Raw genomic sequence first — 25,311 nt, 5'->3', positions numbered from 1 at the left:
CCAGAAAAATATTTTGCAAATTCTGTTAAAATTTCACACCAAATAAGGAATTAATGGAAATATCGATGGCTGCCATTTTTCTTGAAATCCTTGTTTTAATAAACCCCTAAAAAATACCGCTGTGAAACAGGGAAACAATGATACCCAAAAGCGTGTGCTTTTACGAACCGCAGGTAATTTCCAAAAGCATTGCTCTTCCTTTAAAATACAACCGGAATTAAGAGCATTTATAAGCACCTTTTATGTAACTATCAACACGGTAACAATTCCCGTGAGCCAGGCCCAGTCACTCTCCAGCTCCTGGCACAAATCCGAAACACGAGTTTATGATTCCCCGAGGCGCAAATTACAGTAAAACTGCTTACACGGGCTTTTCTGCTAGGAGGTGAATGATGTAGGTGATTTGAGCCAGCCCAGGACACTCGGCAAACAGGCAACAAACCGGCCAAGCCTGGGGCACGGACACTGCCGCTGCTCCGGGCCGGGCCGGCACGGGGAGCGGCGGCCCTCGCAGGGCGGCCGGAGGACAGCGACCCGGCCGGAGCGGCCCTCGCAGGGCGGAGCGGCCCGTCCCGCCCAGGGCTTCCCCGGCCGCCCGGTTCGGGGGCCGGCCCGCGTGGCACCGCCCCGGCCTCCCGAGCACCGCCCCACCGAAGCCGCTGCGGCTGCCGGGCACTCCCGCCGAGATGGCTGCGCTGAGGGCGACGCGGGTGAGTGGCTGGGGCGGGCGGGCGCTCGGAGGACACAAGACCCGGGAAAAGGCACGGGACGGGACGGACCGAGCCGAGCCGAGCCGAGCCGAGCCGAGCCGCTGCCGGTGCTGGCGGCCGAGGCAGCCCGGGCGGCGGGCAAGGGCCGCGGTGTGGCAGAGGGCGAAGGGCGAAGGGCGGAAGAGGCAGGGCCAGCCTGGGTTCCGCCCGCCGTGCCGGCGGAACAGCTGCGGGCAGAGGGGAATTCGCCCGCTGTGCTGCTTTTCCTGCCTCGCAGTATTACCCCCAGTTTATTGCCTTATTCCTCACGGTTCGAGTGGGTGTTACCATCTGATGTTCTTCAGAGTTCCCTGGAGTTCCTCATGTGGCAAAGGCCGCGTCTGGCGCCTCCCATTTAACGGTGGACACAGCTACCGGTGGACATCTACCATAACTTTTTTGAAGATACTTGTTGCCTCCCCAGCTATGTAACTTTCTGAAATGTGCTTGTCTTCCAGAGTTCCAAGTAAAATTTCTGCAATATTTTTTGCGTTGCTATCAATAATTCAATTTTTTTTAATGCTAGGAAATAAGTGACTGCTCCGATCACAATTTTAAAAATGAAGTCTACATTTTCACAAAAGAAAATTAAGAAGAAGCCTTTCCATAGTGTTCAGGCAAATTTGTTTTTGCAATATCGATTTGGATCATTCTAAAAAATTAGCAGTTACATATTTTTCACTAATTTCCAAACATTTCAGAGGTTCATAGCTCTTGAAAGAGAGTAAACCATCCTCTTAAAACAAATTCAGACATGTTTTTGCCAGTATTAACACATTCTGAAAATAGCTGTAACAACAGTATTTGGGGCTCTAAACTTTAAAAAACAGAGAAAGTATTTATAATGGAAGAGAATAAATTTGTGATAAGTATTAGGAGGAAAAATAGACTTCAGATAGTCTGCTGTGTTCTCTCCTGTTTGGAGGGTCACCAAGTGTCAGTGGCAGCAGCATATTAAAAGAAAGCAGGGATAAGTCTAGGACATTATCAGAATATTCTGATATATTGGTTGTTTTTAAAATCTTGCTAAATCTGTATTTAGGTAAACACTGAGTAATAGATATTCACTAGAGGGCCAGAAAATGAAGTTTGATACGTGTATGTATAAATTAAAGAAATATATATTGCTATGTCTCTGTGAACACAAATTTTAATTATGCTTAGTAATTTTTAAATACGCAATTGCACAATACTTAAAATGCATACAACAGTTCACTCACTCTTGGTCCTGTTACAGCCTGAGATTGCTAGCAGAGGTGTCAGTTCATGTAAGTGCTGCTTGCCACAGGAGGAAAACAACGTAGCCAGTAATTCTTTCATCACTGTAGTAATTGTATTATACTTGATGTGATACCATTTCTAGAGAGGGAGTCTACATTTAATGTTGTGCTGCAGATAGGTTAGTAGTTTTAGGAGCCTTGAGCTGTAAAGATCTTATACCTCGTATTCTTTTCTCTTTAGCAAATGCTGCAAAGCATTGCAGGGCATGGATGGAGGTCCTATTCTAGTAAACCTGCTCAAAACTTACATGTAGGCAAACCTGGAGCTGGTTTTAGCTTTGGTAAGTAGTACAGTTTTTGAAAGAAATGTAACAATAAAGCAAATTGCAGAGTTAAATACCCAATATATTCAATACTATAGTTCACCATGATTTTAAAATGAAGGTGTTTGTACTAAACATGTATCTATTTGAAAATTAGTTTAAAAAACAAAGTAACTTTATCCTTTGCTGAGGCAAGGCAGATATGTGTAGTGTTCTTAAGATTTTTTTCTTTTTTTAACTCATGTCTGTCTTAAGAATTTTTATTGCCAAAATATTTTACCTTTGAATACTTACCTCATATTGCTTTTTTCAATGTTACAGTACCTTAATGTAGTCATAGTTGAACTTGGTTATCAAGATATGTAAAAAAAGAAATTAATCTTTATCTTAGCATATTATATAGAATGAAACTACAAACAAATGTAGAGGGTCAGAGGTAGATGTTTGAAACTGAAGAGTCAGGATCTTTAGGCAACCTCTCTTTTTATTCATTTAATTAACACAGTATTCTTTCCTTTGGTAATACATTTTATATTACACCTCTCTACTTTGTTTTCAATATTTTATGGATAATTTCATCAGATGTAACTAAGTGCTTGTAGGGCTGATCAGAGAACAGTGGAGATTTTCTCCCAGGAAGAAGAAGACCCTGAGTTTTTTCTTCCTGGAGAGCCCCAAATAGTGGTGGTTTGGGTTGTCCTGGAAGGATGCGCTTTTTTTTTTTTTTCAATTGTAGTCTTGACAATTGGCAAAATAAAAGACAGCAGAGGATTTATGATCTTTTTCTCTTCCTTTTTAAAAATAGAACTTACTGATGAACAGAAAGAGTTTCAAGCTACTGCTCGTAAATTTGCTATGGAGGAAATTATTCCTGTTGCTGCACAATATGACAAAACTGGAGAGGTAAATCTACCATAGCGTAAGGAAAAAAACTGGGAAAAACCAGACTTTTATCTTAACCTGCATAAAATTTAAAGTTTTGGTTGTGGTGAATCAGAAGGTGATTTTCCATGTTTCAGTATCCTGTTCCACTTATAAAGCGGGCTTGGGAGCTTGGTCTTATGAATTCACACATACCAGAAAGCTGTGGTAAGTAAATATTCTTTTTAATCCATAAAATGAAACAATGAAAAGACATTAGATGAGATTCTTATGTGTAATTATGGATTCTGTACTGAATAAATAGTCGCATACTTGAATAATCTAAATTTAATCAGTAGGCAGGTTGCCACACAACTGTATTACTAGGTGTGGGTGTAATCAGGAGACAAATTAGACAGATTATGGTTTCGTAATTTATGACCAGATTTTTCTACCATGATTACAGCTGCTTAATTTCCTCTGCTGCAGTGTCAGCTGATTAGGCAGAGAAATTAGAAGGTCATGTTTTGTTCTAGTCTCTGATACAGGCTGAAGCAATTTAAGAGTTTGTCCCAGAAGGACAGTTTTTCAGTTTAGATTAAGTGTAGTACAGCAGATTCCTGGCTTATAAAATGCATGAATGATACAGACAAACATGATGTGCTAGAGAAGGATTTTAGTCAAAGGAACTCTTGCCTCATAAAATCATTGGAGTTTTCTGAAGTAGCTAATAAACGTGTGAACAAGGGACTGCTGGTTGATAGAGAATGCCTGAACTTCCTTTCATACTGGCAAAATTAGCAGCACAGCCTTGCTAGGTCTTGTGCTATGTCAGATGTCTATAAATAAATTGGAAAAGGGAGTAAATGCAAAGGTGATAGAGTTCGCTGATAATACTAAATTATTCAGTGTAGAAAAGATGATCTGGTTCAGAGAGCTGCAGGAAAAGGTCATGAAAGAGAGTGAGAGTTTAAATGGCAATGCAATTCCAAAAAGAAAATGTGATGCACATGCGAAGGGAAAGAAGCAAGCTGAAGTTCACAGAGAAAAGGTATGCTGTGCATTAAATACTGCCTGTCAGAAAATATATCTTTGGATCCTGTGAACATGAGCATAATTCTCAGAATCAGTCAAAACTGTAAAATCTAAGGTCAAGAGGGACCCTTAAGGGAATGAAGAAAAAAGCAGAAGCTGTGATTATGCTGCTTCCTAAATCCAAATTGCACTTGCCTCTTTAAGTCATTATACAGTCAGATCCTTCCATCTCAAGAGAGCATTGGGGAAATGGAGAAGGTTTTTAAAAGGATGACAAAGATTATAAAAGTTTTATCTTCTATGTGAGATGTAAATTCTATAGGAGAAATGGCTAAAATGTCAGTGTCATGGGAGAGTGTGAAAAGGAATTAATAGTTCACTGTCCCTTTCAATACAATCAGAAGGCATCAAATTATGTCAGCAGATGCTAGATCCAAAACAAGTGAAAGGAGATTGTTCTGCTTGCATGGAATAATTTGCAATTCATTGCCCCTGTGGGATATAGATGCTAAAATTTTACATAGATTCAAAAAGAAACTGGACAAATTCATGTAACAGATGTCTGTCAAGGGTTGGCATAACAACGATACCAAAGAGAATTATTTCTTTGACCAAGGAAGTCACCTGAAAGTTATGGAAAATATTTTTGAGGTAGTTGTTATTGTATTTTTATGTAGTGTTGGCCAGTTTTCCATAGTGTTTGCTTCTTTCAGAAACAGATTACTTCACTGCTCGTCTACTAATAAGGGCACTTCTTTGTTCCCAAATGCTTTTGGCTCAGGAGCCCCTTTTCTGTTTCTTAGGAACTCTTTATTCTTGAATGTACTGTAGTAAAACAACATGAGTGGTACATTCTTGCACGTTGTGCAAGTTGTCCCATATTAATGAAACAGTAACTCTGGACACATGATACATAGCTTTCAAATCACCTGTTACTCTTTTGACAAAGGTTTATTTAAAGAGCTTGCATGAGAATGCCTAACCAAACACAGTACACAATCGCATGTATATGAAAGACTACATTTTTGTTAAGTGTGTTGTATAAATCACTAATATTAATATGCTATTTAAATCCCCTTGAGTAACTTAAATACTTCGACTATAGGTGGCCTTGGCCTTGGCAGTTTTGAAGCATGCCTTATTACAGAAGAGTTAGCTTATGGATGTACAGGGGTTCAAACTGCCATTGAAGCAAACTCCCTAGGGGTAAGTTCTGTCTTTTCTTACATCCCTTAAACTACTATCTCTGTTCTTGAAAGAGCCAGATTAACGGTCTAAATATTTACTTTCAGCAAATGCCAGTTATCATTGCAGGAAATGAACATCAGCAGAAAAAATACTTAGGAAGAATGACAGAGGAACCAATAATGTGTGTAAGTATGACTTCTATATTGTTGAATGTTTCTAAACCATATTAAGAGTGTTACTCCTTTTATTTTTTTTCACTCTTTTTTTGTGATTTTTTTCCCCCTAACATTTAAATGTACTCACAACTTAGCCCTTTCTGATTTGTATGTAAACAGCGAAATTTACTGAAAGTTAGAGAATACCTAGTGAGATACATCCAGTAAATAAACAGAAGATATTACTTGGAAACTTATTTTCATGCTAAGACACTTACAAAAAATTAATAGTTTTTATTTCCCTTTCAAGAAGAGTTGAAGACGTTAAAGAAAAAATACAAGGTTTGTGTAAGGAGACCATTAAATTAGATGGGAATGAAATTCTACCTGTGATCTTAAATATTACATAAACAGTACTTGTTACATAGAAAGAAGTAAAGATTTTTGTGCAATGTATGTAAATCTACAACTAAGCCTCCTAAATTGAAGGCCTCCTAAATATAAAATGTTACTTAGTGGTCTTATTTTCAGACTTTAAAGATCCTCAGCTTTCACATCCGAATTTTTGAAGCCGAAGGAAGTAATAATTTATGGGTTACAGAATGTTTATGTGATTAAAAGTCAATTTTATGTATTATTATGGATGTATAAAGAAAATGGACCCTTACCTGGCCAGCTGTTTGCAAGGGGGAGGGGGCTGTGTGTCAGGTTGTTTTGAGGTTTTACTGGGGGATTTTGTTTATTTGGTGTTTGGATTTTACCATGCAGTTCACTTTAACCTTTGACAACTAGTTTGATGCACATAATTTGCAGTTGACTAAAGATAAAACTTTTATTCTCCAAGATTTTTCATCTTCGTTTCTTTTAGGCGTACTGTGTAACAGAGCCTGGAGCAGGCTCTGATGTGGCTGGTATAAAAACAAAGGCTGAGAAGAAAGGAGATGAATATGTTATTAACGGTCAGAAGATGTGGATCACAAATGGGGGGAAAGCAAACTGGTATGTCAACTGGTGTCATAGTTCTATGCTGTTATGTAGTAGCTTTACCCCACCCCTCCAACCTCAGTTAAATTCTTTAAAGACCTGTCCTTTAAAGACCCATCCTTCAACCTATCCTTCAGATAAAAATCTGAGTGTTCTCTGTTTTTCAGCAGACTACATTTTAATCTCTGCACAGTTTATCAGGATAGCTATCAGGATAGCATATACAAATGCAGTCTTGAGTGCTATGGAAAGGCTAAAAAGGAAAATGAGTGATGACATCATGACTCCACACTCAAGAATGGCCTCTTGAATCTTGTGGCTATCAAAATTACATGTTATTCTACTAGAAACACCTCTTACTCCTAGTGAAGCTAGAAACACTGTTAGATTATAGTGTTATGTTTTTATTTTCTGAAAAGAAGACATTTTCCATCTGTCAAAGATTGCAGATGTGGCTGTCTTGTCTGGAGCATGCTTTAACAATGTAAACCTCTTTAATTGTGTCTTACATCATGCTGAATCACAACACAGAAATTTCCTTGAATTCAAGTGGAAAAAAATTTATGCACTTACCCAAAACCTCATTTTTTAGTTTTTTTGTTATTGAAGGCAGACCCACCAAAGACAATCTATCAGATTTCTTTTTGCCTTATTGAATACCATAAAAGTGATTTACAGCTGTTCAGTTTCTAAGATAAATACTTATTTATAACATACACTTAGAAAAACAAAATCAAGATCTTTGAAATCAAGTGACAATTTTTACATCCAAGAATGTATGTCCTAAGCATTAATTTTTATGTACATGCTATGAACTAGGTTTCTTTAGTCTATTAGGGAAGCTGTTAATATCATAAAGACTTATGATACAGGAAAAGGTAGGGTATCTTTGCCTGTTCATCTGAATAATTTTATTAAATGTTATGAAATCTTGAATCTTTGAAAATTCTACTTTTTTGTTCCTTCTCCTTTTAATTTCAGGATGGACAAGAAAGGAAGGTTGTTAGCTCACAGACAGAATTCATTATATGGTAGAAATGTACATTAAAATGTTTAAAGTGCTAGATAAATATATGTTGTTAATTGTGAGGATAAACTGCATCCATCTACTTTGTTTTATACTAGGTATTTTTTGCTAGCACGGACCAATCCAGATCCAAAAGCTCCTGCCAGCAAAGCCTTTACTGGATTCATTGTGGAAGCAGACAGCCCAGGGATCCAAATTGGAAGAAAGGTGAAAATTATATTTCTAGACTGACAAGCCAGGAATTATTGTTCAGTTCTAAACCAATAATAAAACAAATGTACTACTAAAGAAAAAAGACTTACACAACTGAACAGTTTCATATGCTTATGTACAACCATCCTTTCATTTTCACAATATAGAGGAACTATTCATAAAACACAATTTTAAAGGTATCAATTCAGAAAAGGAATTATTCAGAATGGCGTAAAGTAAGATGACTACTTTGAACAGCTGCAAAAGAGTCTTTGGGAACTACTGTATTGGCAGGTGCCAATGAATGAGAAGTAGTATGCCTTGACAGAGTAAGAAGCAAGTTGGACAATTTTGACTATAAATACACACGTAGTGAGTTTTAATTTTAGATAGTGCTGGTCAAAGAAGAGGCTTTAGATATACTGATGCTAATTCTCTCTTTACAAAAAAGTACTATTTTTAATAGTAGGTGAAACTGAATGTTCAACATTAGGCAAGAAATCTGAAAACTTGAAAAGCTCATTTATTTATTTACTTGTAGTATACCAGAATTTCCTGCACATTAGATTCTTTTCTTTTCCCACTTGCATCTCAAAGATAGTTGAACTAGAAGAACACAAGAAGGCTGATTACAGTGACAGGAGAAAGTAAACTGCCCAGCTTAGATAAGTTAAGAGCATTCTGCGTCTGGAAGTACAAAACTAGTATTTGTCTTGTATGTGGAAATTTTTAGATTAAGTGCTTTGGGGAAGAAAAATTATATGCTTTGAATGAAATAATAAAACATACTGTACTTTTGAATTATCCAATATTCCAATTTAATAGCACATCTGTAAATTTCCCACTTCAGGAAATGAATATGGGTCAACGCTGCTCAGATACAAGAGGCATTGTCTTTGAAGATGTGAGAGTACCAAAAGAAAATGTATTGATAGGTGAAGGAGCTGGCTTTAAAATTGCAATGGGAGCTTTTGATAAGACCAGACCACCTGTAAGTATCAAAAAAACCTTTGTTATAAAATACAGCAGGAATTTCTGATTTTTCATTCTGGCCTGTATTCAATTTAGGTAGCAGCTGGTGCTGTTGGATTAGCAAAAAGAGCCCTCGATGAAGCTACTAGATACGCTTTGGAGAGAAAAACCTTTGGGAAACCAATTGTTGAAGTAAGTGTAGGGGCAGACAGAATTTAACAGAAATTCATGTTTTCTCACCTGATATACTACTACCAATTATTCAAGGTTATTCCTTGATATTTATATTTCCTTAATTTTTATATTATATCTCTTCCATTTTGTGGTTTCCAAGCATATAGGCTGCACCGTAAGTAAACTTAGCTACGTGGTATCTTCAAGAATTTTTGATAATTTATCAATTTTGGTAAATTATCAAGTAGTAAAAGCAGAAAGAAAACTCTGCCCAGAAGCTCAGAACTTACATACCAGCAGGGCATACTTAAGTTTTTCAGTGCTAGTAAAGAGAGATTTTCAGGGGACAAGAAAACATCTGAGGTATGTGAAACAAGACGTATAGTATTAACGAACACCAATAGAATACATTGCCCATCGTGCTGCTTACCAGATGTGAAAAAATACTATTAAACAGCAAGGTAAATACCAATCTCATAAATAGGAAAGAACAACTTCAACTGTTGTTTAATCAGTATTTATTCCCTATGACTAAATGGATTTAGAAATCAAAAGCTTAAGACTATAATTCAATATATGTGTATGAGAGCATGATGCATATGCTGTAGAACTTCTCTCGTATAACTTACTAAGTTTTTTGAAAAAAATCACTGTATTAAGGAGATTACATCTTTCTTGGATGTCATAGAATTTAAAGCAGGCAATATTAACGCAGTTTATTTCATCATAGCATCAAGCAGTGTCTTTCTTGCTTGCTGAAATGGCAATGAAAGTTGAACTCGCTAGGATGGCTTACCAGAGAGCTGCATGGGAAGTTGATGCTGGTCGCAGGAATACCTACTATGCTTCCATTGCAAAGGCATTTGCTGGTGACATTGCAAACCAAGTAGCTGCAGATGCAGTACAGATTTTTGGAGGAAATGGATTTAATACTGAATATCCTGTAGAAAAACTAATGAGGGATGCTAAAATCTACCAGGTAAGTAAAAGAAAATATGCTAATGCATACATTTTGTATAGAATAAACTATTGGCTACTTACTTCAAATTATGATGTACACATTAAAAAAAATTAGAATGAAAGCAGTAATCCTTCCATTTAAAGAAAGAGTCATTCAAATCAGGAAACTACCTCAAATCAGGAAATTACTTCCATACAAAAGTCATTGCACTTGACGAAAACTGAAACCATGTAAGAGAAATAAATTGTTGTGTGTTTGGGTTTTTTGCCCCAATGTGGTAACTCGTTGCAATTTTTGGATTCTCAATTTTGAAGTTTTTGAACTCTTAGGGAAAAGATCCTGATCAAAATACCAATGTTTGCTCTGGTGTTCTGTGAGTAGAGTTGGTTTACATATCATACTGCTCTTGAAAACCTTCAGAGATTGAAATCTTCTGACCACCTATCTGTATCCTGGATTGATGTCTGCTTATAGCTTAGCTGTCTTCTTAGCCTGAACACCAAAGCAGTTTCTTACCCCAACAACTTATGAGGGAAGAGGTGTTTTTCGTTTGGTTGGGGTTTTTGTTTTTGTTTTTCTTTTCCGTTAAACTTTCTGTTTCAAATTTTGGTATTATAAACTGTATAGAATGCTGTGGCTGAGGTATCAGTGGTATTGAGTATCATGGTGTTGCAGTTTAACTGCAACTAAGCTGCTCACTCCCTTCTCCTCCCTGCTCCAGAGGGATGGTGGAGAGAATTGGAAAAAAAGTAAATCTCATGCATTGAGAATAAGAACAGTTTAATAATACAAATAAAGTAAATTATAGTAATTAAAGGGAGAGACGGATAGGAATAGAACCCAAGAAGAACAAGTGATGCACCATAGAGCTGTTCACCTAGTTACCAATGCCCTCCCCATCAACCTGCAGCAATCAGCACCCTCCTGGTCAACTCCCAGTACGTTTATATTACTGGGTGTGACACTATGGCATGAAATACCCCTTTGGCCATTCCAGGTCAGCACTTCTGGCTGTATTCCCAGATTTTTATGCACCTCCTCCCTGGCAGATCAGAGGAAACTGAAAAGTCCTGGAGTAAGAGTAAGAGTCCTGGAGTAAGTTGAGAATAAGCCCTGCAGAGCAAGAACTGAAACATGAACATGTTACCAACACTATTCTCACAAAACACAGCACTGGACCAGCTACTAGGAAAAATATTAACCTTATCCTAGCTGACACCATGACATGCAAAATAATTACCTTGCATGTGTTGTATCAACAGAAGTGTGATACAAGCTAGAGTGATTATCTATATTTTTAACAAGACTCTTTTGTACTCATGTTTAGCCCATAGTTCACTGTAATCCCCAGGTTTCTCACTGCAGTGTTACTGTCAAGAAATTATTCTGTGTCTTGTTGTAATTAGTATATTGGCATATATTATGCTGTAGTTCTTCATTCAGCACAAATATTTTAATTACATTTAGCAAAACCAGTAATCTTTATTGACATCAAACACTAATAGTGACTAGATAAAACATACCAAAATAGATATATCAAGAAACACACAGAGACCATGACCTATAATGATTGTTAGCTATAACAGTTGTCATTCCCAAGATTATAGGTAGTTAATATTTGTCTTACAGCTGACTTCAAAATGCAAACAATTACTGCCACTAGCCAAGAATTTTTCTCAGTTTAAGGAAAGACAATTGCTATGCTGGAATCTAAGGTCCCTATAATTAACTTCACTTCCATGAGTGAGGAAATGAATGACTAATTGAAATTTATGATTGGGATTTTTTTCCAGTCAGATTGAATGCTTTTTTAGAGAATGATGGTGCGAGGGTTGAAACTCAGATTGATTGAAATTGATTTGACAGAACCCTATTATTACTTAGTTTTTTCATTACAGTGATTCAAGTGCATGGCTAAGTAGGCTTGTTTTTGAAATTAATCAAATTTCATATTAAATTTTTGATGACTGTCAGTTCCATTTCAGTCCCAAAAGATTTTAGGAAAGGATTTAATCTAGTAATTATTTTACCCATGTCTCTTGATTATATCTTGCAGTTCATTGTGCTTTGCTGTATTACTGCTCAATTCCAGATGGTGTATACTTTTGGCCATACATTGCATGCAAAAAAGCTTGATTTTTCAACTAGTCTTTCATATGTTTGATCTTTTTTGGTGTTACATGATCCTTTTATAGTTTACTGATAACGTTTTTATGTGTCCTTACTTGCCCTAGTTTTTTCTGGCTACAAATCTAAGCTACTTTGGTAGAAACTCTTAGGTTTGGAAATTTGGAAAACTTCTTTAATTATCAAGCAATCATAAAACTATTTCCATCAGCTTCTAAACCAAAATCTTTCCGTAATTACTTAAGAAGATTGTGAGCTGTGATGTCTTTACAATTAAATTCCATGGCTGTCATCATAAGCAAGTGCAAGTTTAGTGCAGTAGGAGCAGTTTGGAAGACTGGAGGAAGGGCTGCCAAGACCCTGACAGCTGCGCTCTAAGCAGTTTGAGCAGACTGAGTTCATAACAAGCCTGTTTGGTCCCTTGGAATGTATGTCCCTGATAGGCATCCAGTTGTTAGGGTCCAGGTGCAGGCCTGTACCATTATGGCTTTCCTAGGGATTGGTCAATGTTTAGTATAGAGAGAAAACAGAGCTGCTATTTCAGTTGGTTTCAGAAGGCACCTGTTATTCACGAAACACAGTCTGCTCTGTAGACTGGATCAACATGGGGCAAGCAGCAGCAGAGAATTCACTTTGGGAATCAACAACTTCTTCTGAACCAGAACATTAATGTGAATACAGGTTATAGCATTCTTATTTTTAAAATGGTTCCTGGAAAGATTATTCCTATACATGAGTTTGTATGATTTTCAACAATTTGTCAAACCAAGTTCTGGCAGAACTGGGAGCTGAAACATTAAAACTAAACTATGTTGCCTAAGCCCTTGCATTACATTGCAGTATGCCTGTGGAGCATACCTCTTCCTTTGGCATTAGAACTTTTTAGGTGCTTTTTTATCTACTTTTGACAAACAAACAGAACAGAGGGATGATGCAGGCTGTTTCTAGAAGAAAATGCAAGAATAAAGAAAACCATAAACAAAACTGTATGGGAGAGAGTACTAGTTAACAAGAAGCAATGGAAATAAATGGATCAACCAATATATGCTATGACCTTGAAAGGCTAGCCAAAGAAAACACTTAAGGACAAGTAATCTCTTCCCTTCCAACCAAGATTTCAGATACTACTTTGAAAACTAAATAATGTATTTTCTTCCTCAAATAAGAGGAATGTTGTCACCTGTCTATTTTCTTGAGAGCCCTACTGACTTAAGAGCACCTGAGTGAACAAGACTTTTTCAGTATCTTGTATGAGTTACGTTTCATTTAGCCCACTGTAAATACTCTGTCACACTGAAATTTTCTGTTTTTTCTGTCTTCCTGCACATCATAATCCACACTGGATTAGTGCCATGGATGTTTACAAATGTATACCTGTTAAAGCCCTTTTTAAAATCACTCAGTAACATTATTGCAATTCTTCTTTGCAGATTTATGAGGGAACTGCTCAGATTCAAAGGATGATCATAGCTCGTGAACATGTTGGCAAATTTAAGGCTTAAAGAAATGTATAAAGTGTGTTTGGTTCTGCTGTAGTGTTCTGAGTTTATATGGAAAAACATTTTAGTGCGTTTCTCAATAGAATTAAAAAGGGATGAAGAAAAAAAAGCCTTCAAAATATTATTATTCTGTTCATTATTAAGCACTGATTCTGTTCTCACTATAAGATAATCAGAATGTAATTTTTGACAGTCAATGCTGCATTTTATTAAAATATTTTTAAGAGAAGTATGGTTGGTTTGTATTCATTTTGCTTGTCATATCACTTACACGGGAATAACTAACCCAAAATACACTTTCTGAAGTAGGTTAATTAGCTGTATTTCAGTTTCTCTATGCCCTTGCCCCAAGCAGCTGAACAGCCCTTCCAGTTCACCAGCAGGAACGTCTGCATCACTATTGTCTTTGTGTCTGTCCTGAGGGTTTATGTACTGTCCAGCAGAAGCAGTTTCAGCTTGAGAGAATCAATGGCCTTCACACTCTGAAGCATGTACATATTAAGGATGAATCACTTCATGTGAAAATGTGTAGCTTTCCCTTATCTATTACTTACAATATGTTTTTTTATCTAAAATCTAGTATATTTAAATGCAGAATCACAGAGTACGCCAAGTTGGGAGGGACCCACAAGGACCAACTCCTAGCCCTGCACAAAAACCCCACCCTGCACCTGGGAGCATGGTTCAAATGCTGCTTGAGCTCTGGCAGCCTTGGAGCTGTGATCACGGCCATAGGGAGCCTATTCAGTACCTGACCACTCTCTGGGGGTAGAACCTTCCCATAATACCAAACCTAAGCCTCCTGCCTCAGCTCCAGCCATTCCTTTAGCCACTGACCATAAGACACGAGATCGTGTCTACCTCTCTTCCCTCACAAGGAAGTTGTAGACTGTGATGAGTCTCCCCTCCGACTCTTCATGCTGACCAGACCAAGTGACCTCTGCCTCTCCTCATACAGCTTCCCCACAAGGCCCTTCACTACCTTCATTGCCCTCCTTTGCATGATCTCTAATAGCTTCATGTCTTTCTTGTATATATAAACCTGTTCCTTTCCATCAATGTATTACTTAACTATGTTTGCAGCAAGAGCAGCGAAAAGAAAGAATTAGATTTTTTTTTTTTTTTAACCTTGGATAGACCCTTCTTGGCAATGCTGGCAGAATGGACATTCCCTGGAGTTCTCGAACAAATTACTGGATGCATGAGGCTGTACTGCATCCAGTTCTAGGCTCCCCTGTATAAGAAAGATGGGGACTTAAAGGAGGGAGTCTAGAACATGGGCATAAAAATATTAAGGGCCTGAAGCATCTGTCATGTGAGAAGAGGCTTCTTGGCCTGGACAAGAGAGTTTGGGTAATTTTATCTATGTGCATAAATACCTGATGGGATGCAATGAAGAGGAGGGAGCCAACCTCAGTAGTACCCACAGCCAGGACAAGAGACAATGGAGACAATATACATGACATTCCACTGGAACACAATTTATTTTATTAGTGTGAGAGGTGTCTTATGCTGGCAGAGGTGGTTCAGTCTCCATCTGACACATGAAACTCAACAGGGAGTGGTCTTGAACAACCTGCTCTAGGTAAGCATACTTGGTATAGGTGAGTTGTGCTCCATGATTTGAAGAGGTATGTTTAAATCTCAGTAATTCTATTAATTAATTTCCAATTTCCCTCCAAAATGTCTTTGCTCTGTCTGGTCTCTTTCATGTCTCATCTGAATTTAGTGCTGGATGGTACTATTACTGTCATCAGGTATAAGCTTTGCAATCATTACTTCTTAGGTAAGCTACCTGGAAGTTAGTTCTTTAAAGAAAGTTTAGTCTCTATAAATTACCGACTTTCCTCCAGGAAGACTCATAATGCAACGTCTTTGATACGCATTTGACATACATAATACATAGACCTTATTTTTGACTGTCCTATGCAACCCAGCATTATACATAATACTTGTTTGATGTTCCTGCCTGGTATAGTTCAAGGGGAACATGTGCCAGCACCAAGAGTTGGTAATCGTGAACATAATCACCCAAGACTGTTTTAATTAGGAAGCAAGAGAGACGGTTTTGAGCAAAACGACACTTGTCTTTTCCTGTTTTGCTTGTGACTAAATTATTGGATTTTCTTTTCTATAGAGCTGAGGAAGGAGACCGAAGTTATTCTAAATGCCGCCTTGTTTGCCGTGATGCAAGAAATTGCACAGGAGGAGTTAGTGTAGTTTAAATTTACTACCCGTTTCATAGCACAGTTCCTCGGCAGCACGCCACAGGACCGCCGCCCGCCCTCAGCGCTGCAGGGCCCCGCGCAGGCCGCGGCGCGGGCGGGCGGCGCCGCTCGGCTCCGCGCAGCCGCGGGCGGGCACAGCGAGGCCGCGCCGCCGCCGCCTGCCCTGGGCCTCTTCCTGTGCTGCGGGGACCATGGTGAGTGCCCTCCGTGCTGCGGCTCGTCTCGCCTGCGCGAACGCGTTGCCTTCTAGCGCGCGACTGTACTCGCCTTGGAGGAACGCGCGTCGCAGTGGGGCCGCTCGGGGGACGGGCTGGCACTCGTCTCTGCAGCGGCCCCGGGAGCGAGCGGGCCGGGCCGGGCCTCGCGGGGCCGTGGGAGCGCGGGGCGGCACGGCCGGGCCCGGGGAAGGGCTCCTGCGTCCGGCACTTCGGGTTATTCTTGTCGAGCTGGTGTTATTTCTTAGCTTTATTGCAAGGTTTGGTTCGCAGCCTTCCCCGGGGAAGGGTTTAGCTGTGCTGAACAGTGATGGCGTGAGATTCGCAACCTGACCTGGCCTCAGAATATTGAAGAGATCTTTGGTTTTTTTCCCCAGAGTCACAGTCACCGGTGTTGGCTATATTATACCAAGTTGCTAAAACGTTTTGACCTAACATTGCGACTGACTTTTTGGTGCTTTTGACAGGGGACACCGCAAAAGGATGTTATAATAAAACCGGATGCCCCAAGCACATTACTTTCAGAAAAGCATGCGGATTATATAGCTTCATATGGAACAAAGAAAGATGATTATGTAGGTATCAGTTTGTTACAGTACAGCTGTGGTTTTGTTAACAGTAATAACCTTTATTTATTGGCTCAGAGTTAAAGGTTAGATGTATGTTGACAAGCTAATTGTTTTTTGCCCTGCAATCCAAAATATAAAATAAAGGTGCCTTTAATTTCTCAAGGTCTGTGATGAGTCTTGGCATGTATTATCTGACTATAAATTTGAAGATTATCATTTTAGCTCTATAATTACTCTGAGACCTGAGAAACAAGCTACTAGTTTCTTCATCCACTAGAATGCACAAATAGAATTGCATTTGCGTGTTACTCTTTTGATGGGACAACTTATATCAATTGTATAGTCATAAGTGGTCTGATGTAGCCCTCAACAATGGAATTCCACTTCCAGCAGGTGAAAATTGTCAGTAACAGCTTATGTGAAGAAAAATTGCAGTTACCTTTACTGTTCATAAAAGCACGCCAAGCTCTGCTGCTTTTGATTGTACTGCATGTGAAAAATAATGTTTATGTAGTGTAGTGATGTAATCGGTGTAAGAGAACTTATTATAAAACTTCACTTACTAGTGCAACTTCAAATCGTGAGAGCTTTAGCACTTGGAAATAATAGACTTGTTATTTTTTGAGACTAGTTGGGGTGGCAATTTGAGGGCTTCTTTGAATGCCAAGATAATAGATGATCTGAAGTGAATTAGCACACAACTACTTGTTTGCGCCTAATTTGACATTGAGCTTGATGCTTTGAGCTAGAAAAATACAGGGAGGAAGGGAGTGCAGTATGTGTTGATATCTACATAGGCACTTTCCTGTATGTATGAGTGTATATCTACACACATATATGATGTATGGAATGTCTGTGAGTGGCTGGCGTGTAGTTGCTAAATGGATGGAAGATGGTTGACTAACTGGAAGCTGTTTGTGAAAGTTTAATATATTTTCATTGCGCTATATAGATGGTGTGCTTATCTGATCAAGAACTAAAATAATGCACTGTTTAGGAATACTGTATGTCGGAGTATTTGAGGATGAGTGGTGTGTACTGGGGATTGACAGCAATGGATCTCATGGGGCAGCTGCACCGAATGAACAAAGAAGAAATTCTATCATTCATCAAATCGTGTCAACATGAATGTGGTGGAATAAGTGCCAGCATAGGTCATGATCCTCATCTTCTGTATACCCTCAGTGCTGTCCAAGTAAGTGTAGCAGGGTAATTTTAGAAAAAACTGTTTGTGATTAAGATTTTGATGGTTGCGGATTTATGAACCAGTTACTGTTGGAAGTCCATGGCAAAAATTATTTCAGGATCTTATTTAAAAAAAAATAATAACCTAATGGACAAAACTGTAGGGTTTAGCTGTATCACTTTCTAAAAATTGTTGTATTTGAGAATGTTTTACTTCTAAAACATGAAGTCAGATGGGGCTCAGAATCAGTATTGCTGTTTTTACATGAAATTGTTCATACAGATTTGCTGGTTTGGAAAATTGTATTCCCTACTATAACCTTTCTTTTTCTTCCAGAATATATTGGCTGTACAGTTGGTGCATAGTCGTTATTTAAGAAGTAATATATAATCATAATTTAAGAATTTTTTTTTGTCTTAAATTATTGCTTCTATTGGTTCTATTAGTTATATTTTAAAAATGTAAATGTAAATAAAAATAATAACTTGAAACTAGTAATTGTTGGCAAGTTTGTACTGTAAATGGAATTAGTAACTAGCATCTTAACGTACACATATCCAAGTAGCCACAGTGCAAAACTACAAATTGGTACATCGAAGGTGTCATTGTCCCATTACATTATTAACAATAATCAAATCTTTGTTCTGCATTTTGCTAACATAAAACAAATAAACCTGGTTATGCTTTTGAAAGAGAACTCAATACTGGAAAGCAACAAAGCATGAAAGAGTTCTGTTTGAATTATTTGTATCTCCATTTGAGAATGTCCTAAAGTTTTTAGACAGAGATAATCTACAGTGCAGAGATTAACTACTACAGTGGAAAAAAAAGTTTAATAAACTTTACCAAACAGTATTCAGAGTTAATTAAATCAAGACTTTTATAAATCCTTTTTTTTTGGTTAAGAAATAGACTTTAAAGATTTTTGCTTCTCTCTGATTGTTACTGTGTCCTTTTTTTTCTCCTCTCAGATTCTGATCTTGTATGATAGTCTCCACGTAGTTGATGTAAATAAAATTGTTGAATATATACAGAGCTTGCAGAAAGAAGATGGATCATTTGCTGGAGATGAATGGGGTAATTTTTAGGTCTTTTAAATGTAGTGTCTAGGTTGACTTGTCTAGGTCTGTAAACTTAAGTTTCCTTGGATGGTCTTTTTGCACATGTATGTGAACAGTCTTATTTTCTGAGTCACGATAAAGAAGGACAGGACAGAATTAGGTTTCATTCCTTTCATAAATATTCTCAACTTCAGTTCCATTCTTGTACTAAGAATAGTGTTCAGTTCTTAAAGAAAAAAAAATGTATGGGCATTTTTAACTTAACAGTAGTCTGATATACTAGGTACACTGTTTCATAATCAATGTTCTATAGCTGCTATTTGATGGTAGTTAGTAATGATCTATATCCATGTCAACTGTGAAAGGATTTTTTCCCTGTGCGGGAGTGAGAAAAACTAGGTGTGTACTCGTGAACTTCTGTTAATACTGATTTTTATTTCTGGATATAAATTCTTTATGAACAAACATGGCATTTTTAATCTGTGGCGTAAATATTTAGTCACTCTAAAAGTATTTCTCACCATGGAAGACCTAAATTTTAAGAAAATCTACTGCATATCGTCTTCTTCAGGTAAAATTCTGCAACTGAGATCTTAGCAGTGTATGTATGCTACTGTAAATTATATGATATGTAGATGATATGCTATTTGCTAAATTGGTTCACAGTTTGCTGCGTTGTTTTTGCTGAAGCATTGTCACAAGTGTACTGATTACACAATGGATTGACATTATTTCCAAGAGGTGCAGCTGAAGGACTGGGTTCCCTGATGTAGGACAGAGCAGCAGATGTTTGCCTTATGTGTTTCAGCTTGTGAATTTCTTAAGAAACATAAGTTTGAACAAGAAACTGAATGTTTGCAGCTCAGTTCAATTTTAAATTGTGACTTCAAGAATTAATTGCCTGGAGTTTGTGCTACAAGAGTTAAAATGGACTTGTCAAACAATCATTCTGTTATAGGCATAGGGGGTTTGGTTTTTCTTCTTGGTCTGAATATGCAAAGGAAACCTTGTAACTTTAATTAGATTTCACCAAAAACAAGAAATGGCTCCTGCTTCTGGCCAGGTTTAAGGCAGAGCAAGAGTTGTCTGATTATTTTTGCATTATTTCCATTGCTCTGCAATTATCTGTAGAGCACTACAGATAAAATAAAACAGTTACTTGTAAATTACCACTAGCTGAATTGATTTGGACATACAGCTGTCCAGCTCTACATGAGTTGTTGACTTTTATGCATAGTGAAACATACACATCACTTAAATGGTAATGTGTATTTTCTAAATTACTTGGGAAATAATTGATAAGCTGGAAAATTAAATTGTTTGGGGGGGTTTAAGCTGATTTTTGTTTTTCGATGTAGAACCTGGGATTTTAACATTTTGTTCCGTATTTTCAATAGTGATTTAAATGTATGTTTTTTGAAAAAATAATCTTCTTTCATTCCTTACCCCCCACATTATAGGAGAAATAGATACAAGGTTCTCTTTCTGTGCTGCAGCAGCTCTTGCACTTCTGGTAAGTCCTAAACCATCACCTGCACAAGTAGGGAATTGACTAATACTGCTCTTTGGTACTGCTGAAGTTTCTGCAGAAGATCAGCTTGGTAGAATATCAAGTGCATTACTTATTTTCTGACTTGCAGGGAAAGCTGGATGCTATTGATGTGGGAAAAGCAGTAGAATTCGTTTTGTCCTGTATGAACTTTGATGGAGGATTTGGTTGTAGACCAGGTTCCGAATCACATGCAGGACAGGTGAGTTTCTCTTTGTATGGAAATATTTTAAATTAGCAAGCATCATATACTGCCTATACATGTTTCTTTACAACATGTATCAGTTATGACAATTGATGTACCTCTCGTTTCCCAAATGCCTGATTTTAGTATCTTAGTTAAAATAAATGAACAGATACGTAATCTAATCTGAGAAGGTGAGTCGAGACTTGAGAGTTTAGTTTAGGTAGGAAAAAAGATCATAACGGAACAGCTTTTAGGATTGTATTTCAGTCTTCACATAGCAATTTTGAAATTGTTAGCGTCAGAATTTTTAGAGAATTTTAAATGGGTGTCAGTGGAGAGAGTGGACAAGATTTATCACTACTTCTGACATAGATCATAATGAGACATAAAGGTCAATCATATAGTATGTTTGAGATTTATCAGCCAATGAACCCAAATAAAAATGAGACATGAATCTGTTACATGCAGGTAAAGATATTACAGAAGAAAGGCCTTATAAAATCAGGAATTATCTGCTCTGCGAAATTATCTTTCCCAACCTTGCATTAGTGTTTTATATTAGTAAAATACTACTGCTGTGTAATAAAATTGTGTTACTAGTACTTTTTGCAGAAGCAACTGTAACAGTAACATACTTTTCTGAAGGAAAAGTCTTTGAAACTAAAAGTTAAAATGTTAGCTTATTTTGTATTGTTTACATGACTGTATTGCTGCTTTGAGATCTTCCTGCATTTAGTCTGCTAATCTTACTTAGTTTTTAAATACACACAGAATTTATGTCTGTAATTTTAGATCTATTGTTGCACAGGATTTCTGGCTATAACAGACCAGTTACATCAAGTAAATGTTGACTTGCTGGGTTGGTGGCTTTGTGAACGTCAGTTACCTTCGGGAGGTCTCAACGGACGACCCGAGAAGGTATTGTGTGGCTTCTTTGTTCAAATCTCAATAGAGATGGGTTTTTCTGCAGCTGAACTACTTCTGCAAAATGTCATGACTTCTATAAAACAGTTAGTAAATTTTTCAAAGAAGTCAGGCCTTCATCCTGATACTTTCTTTTGTTACTAACACTTGTCATGCAGTCCTTAGCTATGCTTTGTTTGAGTCCTCAGTATAGGAAAGTACACATCCTGAAGCATGTCTTGCTGACCATTTGAACCATTATCCTGTTAAACTGGGTCTTTAATATTTTCTGACTTTGGGAATAATCTTTTCTATAGTATTTGTATAAAAATTACTGTTCTACTGGATGTAAATCCAGAGTGTCATAGTGTTCCACATCACACTAGAAATTTGTTTAACCTAGTATAATCTCTGCCAAATAGATAATCAACCAACAGATTCCCCTGCTTCCCCCCTGCCCCCAAAATACAAATAGTTGATATGAACTTCTTTTATTTCTTCTTGAAAAAAGTGTTGTGGTTTTTCAGCCTCTCTCACAGAAGGTGAAGTCTTTAAAAATCACATTTTTGTGGTCTTGTTTCTTGAAGAAGGGAAGAAGTTTGTAAAAGATAATGTCCCTTTTTGAAAAGAGACTGTCAAGAAACTCCTTTACTCTAAAGACACTCCTAAGTGTTGTGTCTCTGCAAGAGTATTATGATGGCACACCTGATAATGGTCAGAATTACCAGTAAAATTTGCAACATTATGTTTTAAACCAAATCAAATATTAATCTGCTTCTCTGCTTGCCAGTTACCTGATGTATGTTATTCATGGTGGGTGCTAGCTTCTTTGAAGATGATTGGTAGGATACAGTGGATTGACAGAGAGAAACTGCGCTGCTTTATTTTGGCTTGCCAGGATGAGGAAACTGGAGGATTTGCTGACAGACCAGGAGATATGGTAAGTAATATTTTTTCTGAATAAAATGCACATGGAAATTTCAACTTTAAGTTTCAACTTTGAGTGTAACTCAACTCATGGTCCAGGTGGGTTTTGCAAAAGCTGCAGTTTACTCTGAAGAAAGAGTAGGGTAGAATTGCCATTGAAGGTGTACCTGGGGAGCACATTCTCCACAATGCACTTGTATCCCCTGAGGAAGTCAGTTGCCATTCCTTACACAATCTGGTTCGGTTCGCATAACACATGCAACACAAACCATGTCTCGCAAGACCTTTTGGAAGTTCTGTGTAAAAACACTTTTTGGTGGTGGGTTTTCTGGTGGGTGTGTGGGGTTTTGGGGTTTAATATTTTGTTTTGTGAAATGATCTGCAAGCTAAATCCTGGTAAGTAGGTTAAGTAGTGTTCAATTATCTTGGTGGTTTTGTCTCATCTAAAGAAATAATGAGTTTTTATTAACAATTCCTATACAGTAACTTACTTTGCTAGCCCAGACACTCAATAAGTATGGTAGCTGGCATTTGTCTGGCAGAGGGAGGAAGAAGCTTTTGTGATAACATCATCAAGAGGCTGGTGGTATGGACTTTTTGCTCATTGAGAGAGCAGTTATGATTTAGCTGGTCTATTCTCTGGTTTCAAGAGGGAAGTAATTGATACTGTCCCAGTGAAATGGCAAATAAAGTTTGTATCTTCCAAGAGTGCTGGGCAGATAAAGTAAAAAGTATTATGAGACTTCATTGCAGTTCCTATCAAACACTTGGCTTATTTGTTTATAGTCTGGAGAGGTATTAGCTTTTCTTTGTTGCAGCTGCCCATGTCTGATCCCTTACCCACAAATGCATTAAAAAATAAAGTAACTTTTTTTTTTTTTTTTTTTTCAAGCAGCTACTCTATTCCCACTTTGAGGAGAAATCTAATAACTCTGACCTGTCATTTGGAAAGTGGTTTTGTGTTCTTAAAATAGGAAGAGCTTGTATTTCTAAGGAGCTTACAGGAAGACCTTTTCCCCTTTCAGAATTCTCCAAGAAAAGCCCAGAACTTGAACTCCAAATGTTTTTCTAGCTTTGAGTACTGAGATATTTGTGTCTTTTTGAAAGAGCAGCTCTGCAGAGCCTCTTCTCTATATCTAAGGAGAGCACCTTTGTGAGAATTTTTCTATGATATATTAGCAGTCATTTAATATTATTTTTACCTATCTTTGATTGCTGAAGTGTAGAAATTTCTACTCTTGTAGAAATGTTGATGCTCATGTTTTTTATTTATTCCCGCAGAAACTCATTCCTAATATTCCTTGTTTTGGGGGATTTTGTGTTTGGGTTGTTGTTTTCATTTGTTTGTTTTGTTGGGGGGAGAGGGGGTGGTGGTCATGTGGTTTTAGGAGTAGAACTTGGGGTGGTGGATTTTGTTTTTATTTATAGCTCTGGGAGGTTTTCTAGCAAAATAGATTGCTGCTTCCCTCCCAAGGTTTTTATACAGCACAGCTCTGTATTTGGAGACCATTAAAGAGCACTATGATGTTTTTGAAGAACAAATGGGGAATTTATGGAAGTGGTACCTGTAGATCAACCAGTTTACTTTAAAATGCTAATTATCTTTGCTTCTACTACACTGTGATATTGAATGCTAATAGACAAATGTGAGTGCTTTCTGTCTTAACTCAGAGTTGGAAATCGTCTTAGCAGCAGATAACTGACAAGCATTCCTGAGTAAATCATAGTATTGTCGATGCATGCTATGGAAATTGTCTTGCCTGTCAACACATGTTAGCACAAATGAAAGTTTATTCAGTTGTATTGTGTTTCCCAGCCATAGAGATTTTCAGTTTTCTTGGTGGCAAACAAAAGTTTCATTCCATACAAGTGAAAAACTGATTGATTTTGGAAACAGACACAAGCTTTCTTTTTTCTCTCAGGTGGATCCATTTCACACCTTATTTGGTATTGCTGGACTATCTTTATTAGGAGAAGAACAAATTAAGGATGTCAATCCTGTCTTTTGTATGCCAGAAGATGTCCTTCGAAGAATAAACGTACAGCCTGAGCTTATAAGCTAAGCCTTGTAGAGACAAAATGTTTGTATGACCAGTTACTTTGGTTTTACTGATTTATAATCTCATCTGTGAAACTGTTAGCATATTCTGCCTTCAGATGTGTTTACATCATGGAAGTAAAGCAATGGCTTTGCTGTGTTTGTCACTTTATAAATTGTATCAGAACAGGCTGGTTCTCATAATCTGAGTGTAACGTTCTTTGGTTGTATTTCAAGATGTGTAGAAATTTCAATTCTGGATCTAAATGTATGGGCCTTGGCTTTTTTTTTTTTTTTTTTTAATATAATATTAAAATCAAAGCTTGACTCTGAATGCTTAACTTTTCTATTCCTGTAATATCAACCATGCTATTGCTGGTCTTCATACAGGCCTCTTTTGATGGTGGATCATGCAAAGTACGCAAAAAACCCCAACAAAACACAATCCTACCTAAGCCATGCACTTAATACCACACATTTATGTATTTGATTCTTCCTGTTCACATTTACCATCACACTTCTGTACTGAGAAACAGCTGCTTTTTCTCACAGTAATTGATACCAGTAAAACCAAGTCATATGGTACCAGTAATTATGGTTCTTTTAAATATATAAATGTCTTCATTTATTGATGCGTCCCTTATACAAAATTCCACCGATACTCGAAATACAGCATACCTTGAATATGCATAGTGAAACTTGCAACATTAAACATTCTAGAGGTTTCTGTTGGACAGTGACTTATAATTCAACATAGAGTTGATTATAGATTTGTTGCTGGTTTGAAACCCTGATTTTGTAGCTTTTAAGACAGTAATTGTCAACACTTGATTATGGAGTAATTGAAAATAAAACTAACTGTGGAAATTACTTGTTCTCTGAAGGGTGAAATCCTCTTTGTCTTCACAGAAGTGCTAAAATTGCCTCTTAATTTACATTCCACACATGCTAGCTGAGACTGTATGATATTCCACTTGTAAT

The 25,311-nt window shown here is 37.5% G+C and overlaps 2 protein-coding genes across 2 annotated transcripts; both read left to right on the top strand.

Moving 5' to 3' along the window:
• Positions 1–263: 263 nt before the first annotated feature.
• On the top strand, positions 264–13,696 carry ACADM (acyl-CoA dehydrogenase medium chain). Its single transcript, XM_079314362.1, has 12 exons — positions 264–710; positions 2,211–2,310; positions 3,098–3,195; positions 3,312–3,381; positions 5,294–5,394; positions 5,481–5,561; positions 6,400–6,530; positions 7,641–7,749; positions 8,585–8,725; positions 8,803–8,898; positions 9,611–9,859; positions 13,399–13,696. The coding sequence occupies exons 1-12, from the start codon at positions 687–689 to the stop codon at positions 13,468–13,470; spliced, it is 1,272 nt and encodes a 423-aa protein (XP_079170488.1). The 5' UTR covers positions 264–686; the 3' UTR covers positions 13,471–13,696.
• Positions 5,889–25,200, top strand: RABGGTB (Rab geranylgeranyltransferase subunit beta). Its single transcript, XM_079314371.1, has 9 exons — positions 5,889–5,892; positions 16,377–16,485; positions 17,477–17,674; positions 18,637–18,742; positions 20,187–20,239; positions 20,367–20,477; positions 21,255–21,380; positions 22,156–22,305; positions 24,215–25,200. Coding segments are annotated over exons 1-9 (996 nt in total). The 5' UTR covers positions 5,889–5,890; the 3' UTR covers positions 24,356–25,200.
• Positions 25,201–25,311: the final 111 nt, after the last annotated feature.

This window comes from Erithacus rubecula (assembly GCF_903797595.1).
Source record: "Erithacus rubecula genome assembly, chromosome: 10".
NCBI classification, from domain to species: Eukaryota; Metazoa; Chordata; class Aves; order Passeriformes; family Muscicapidae; genus Erithacus; species Erithacus rubecula.
This window is presented reverse-complemented; position numbering and strand designations above follow the sequence as displayed.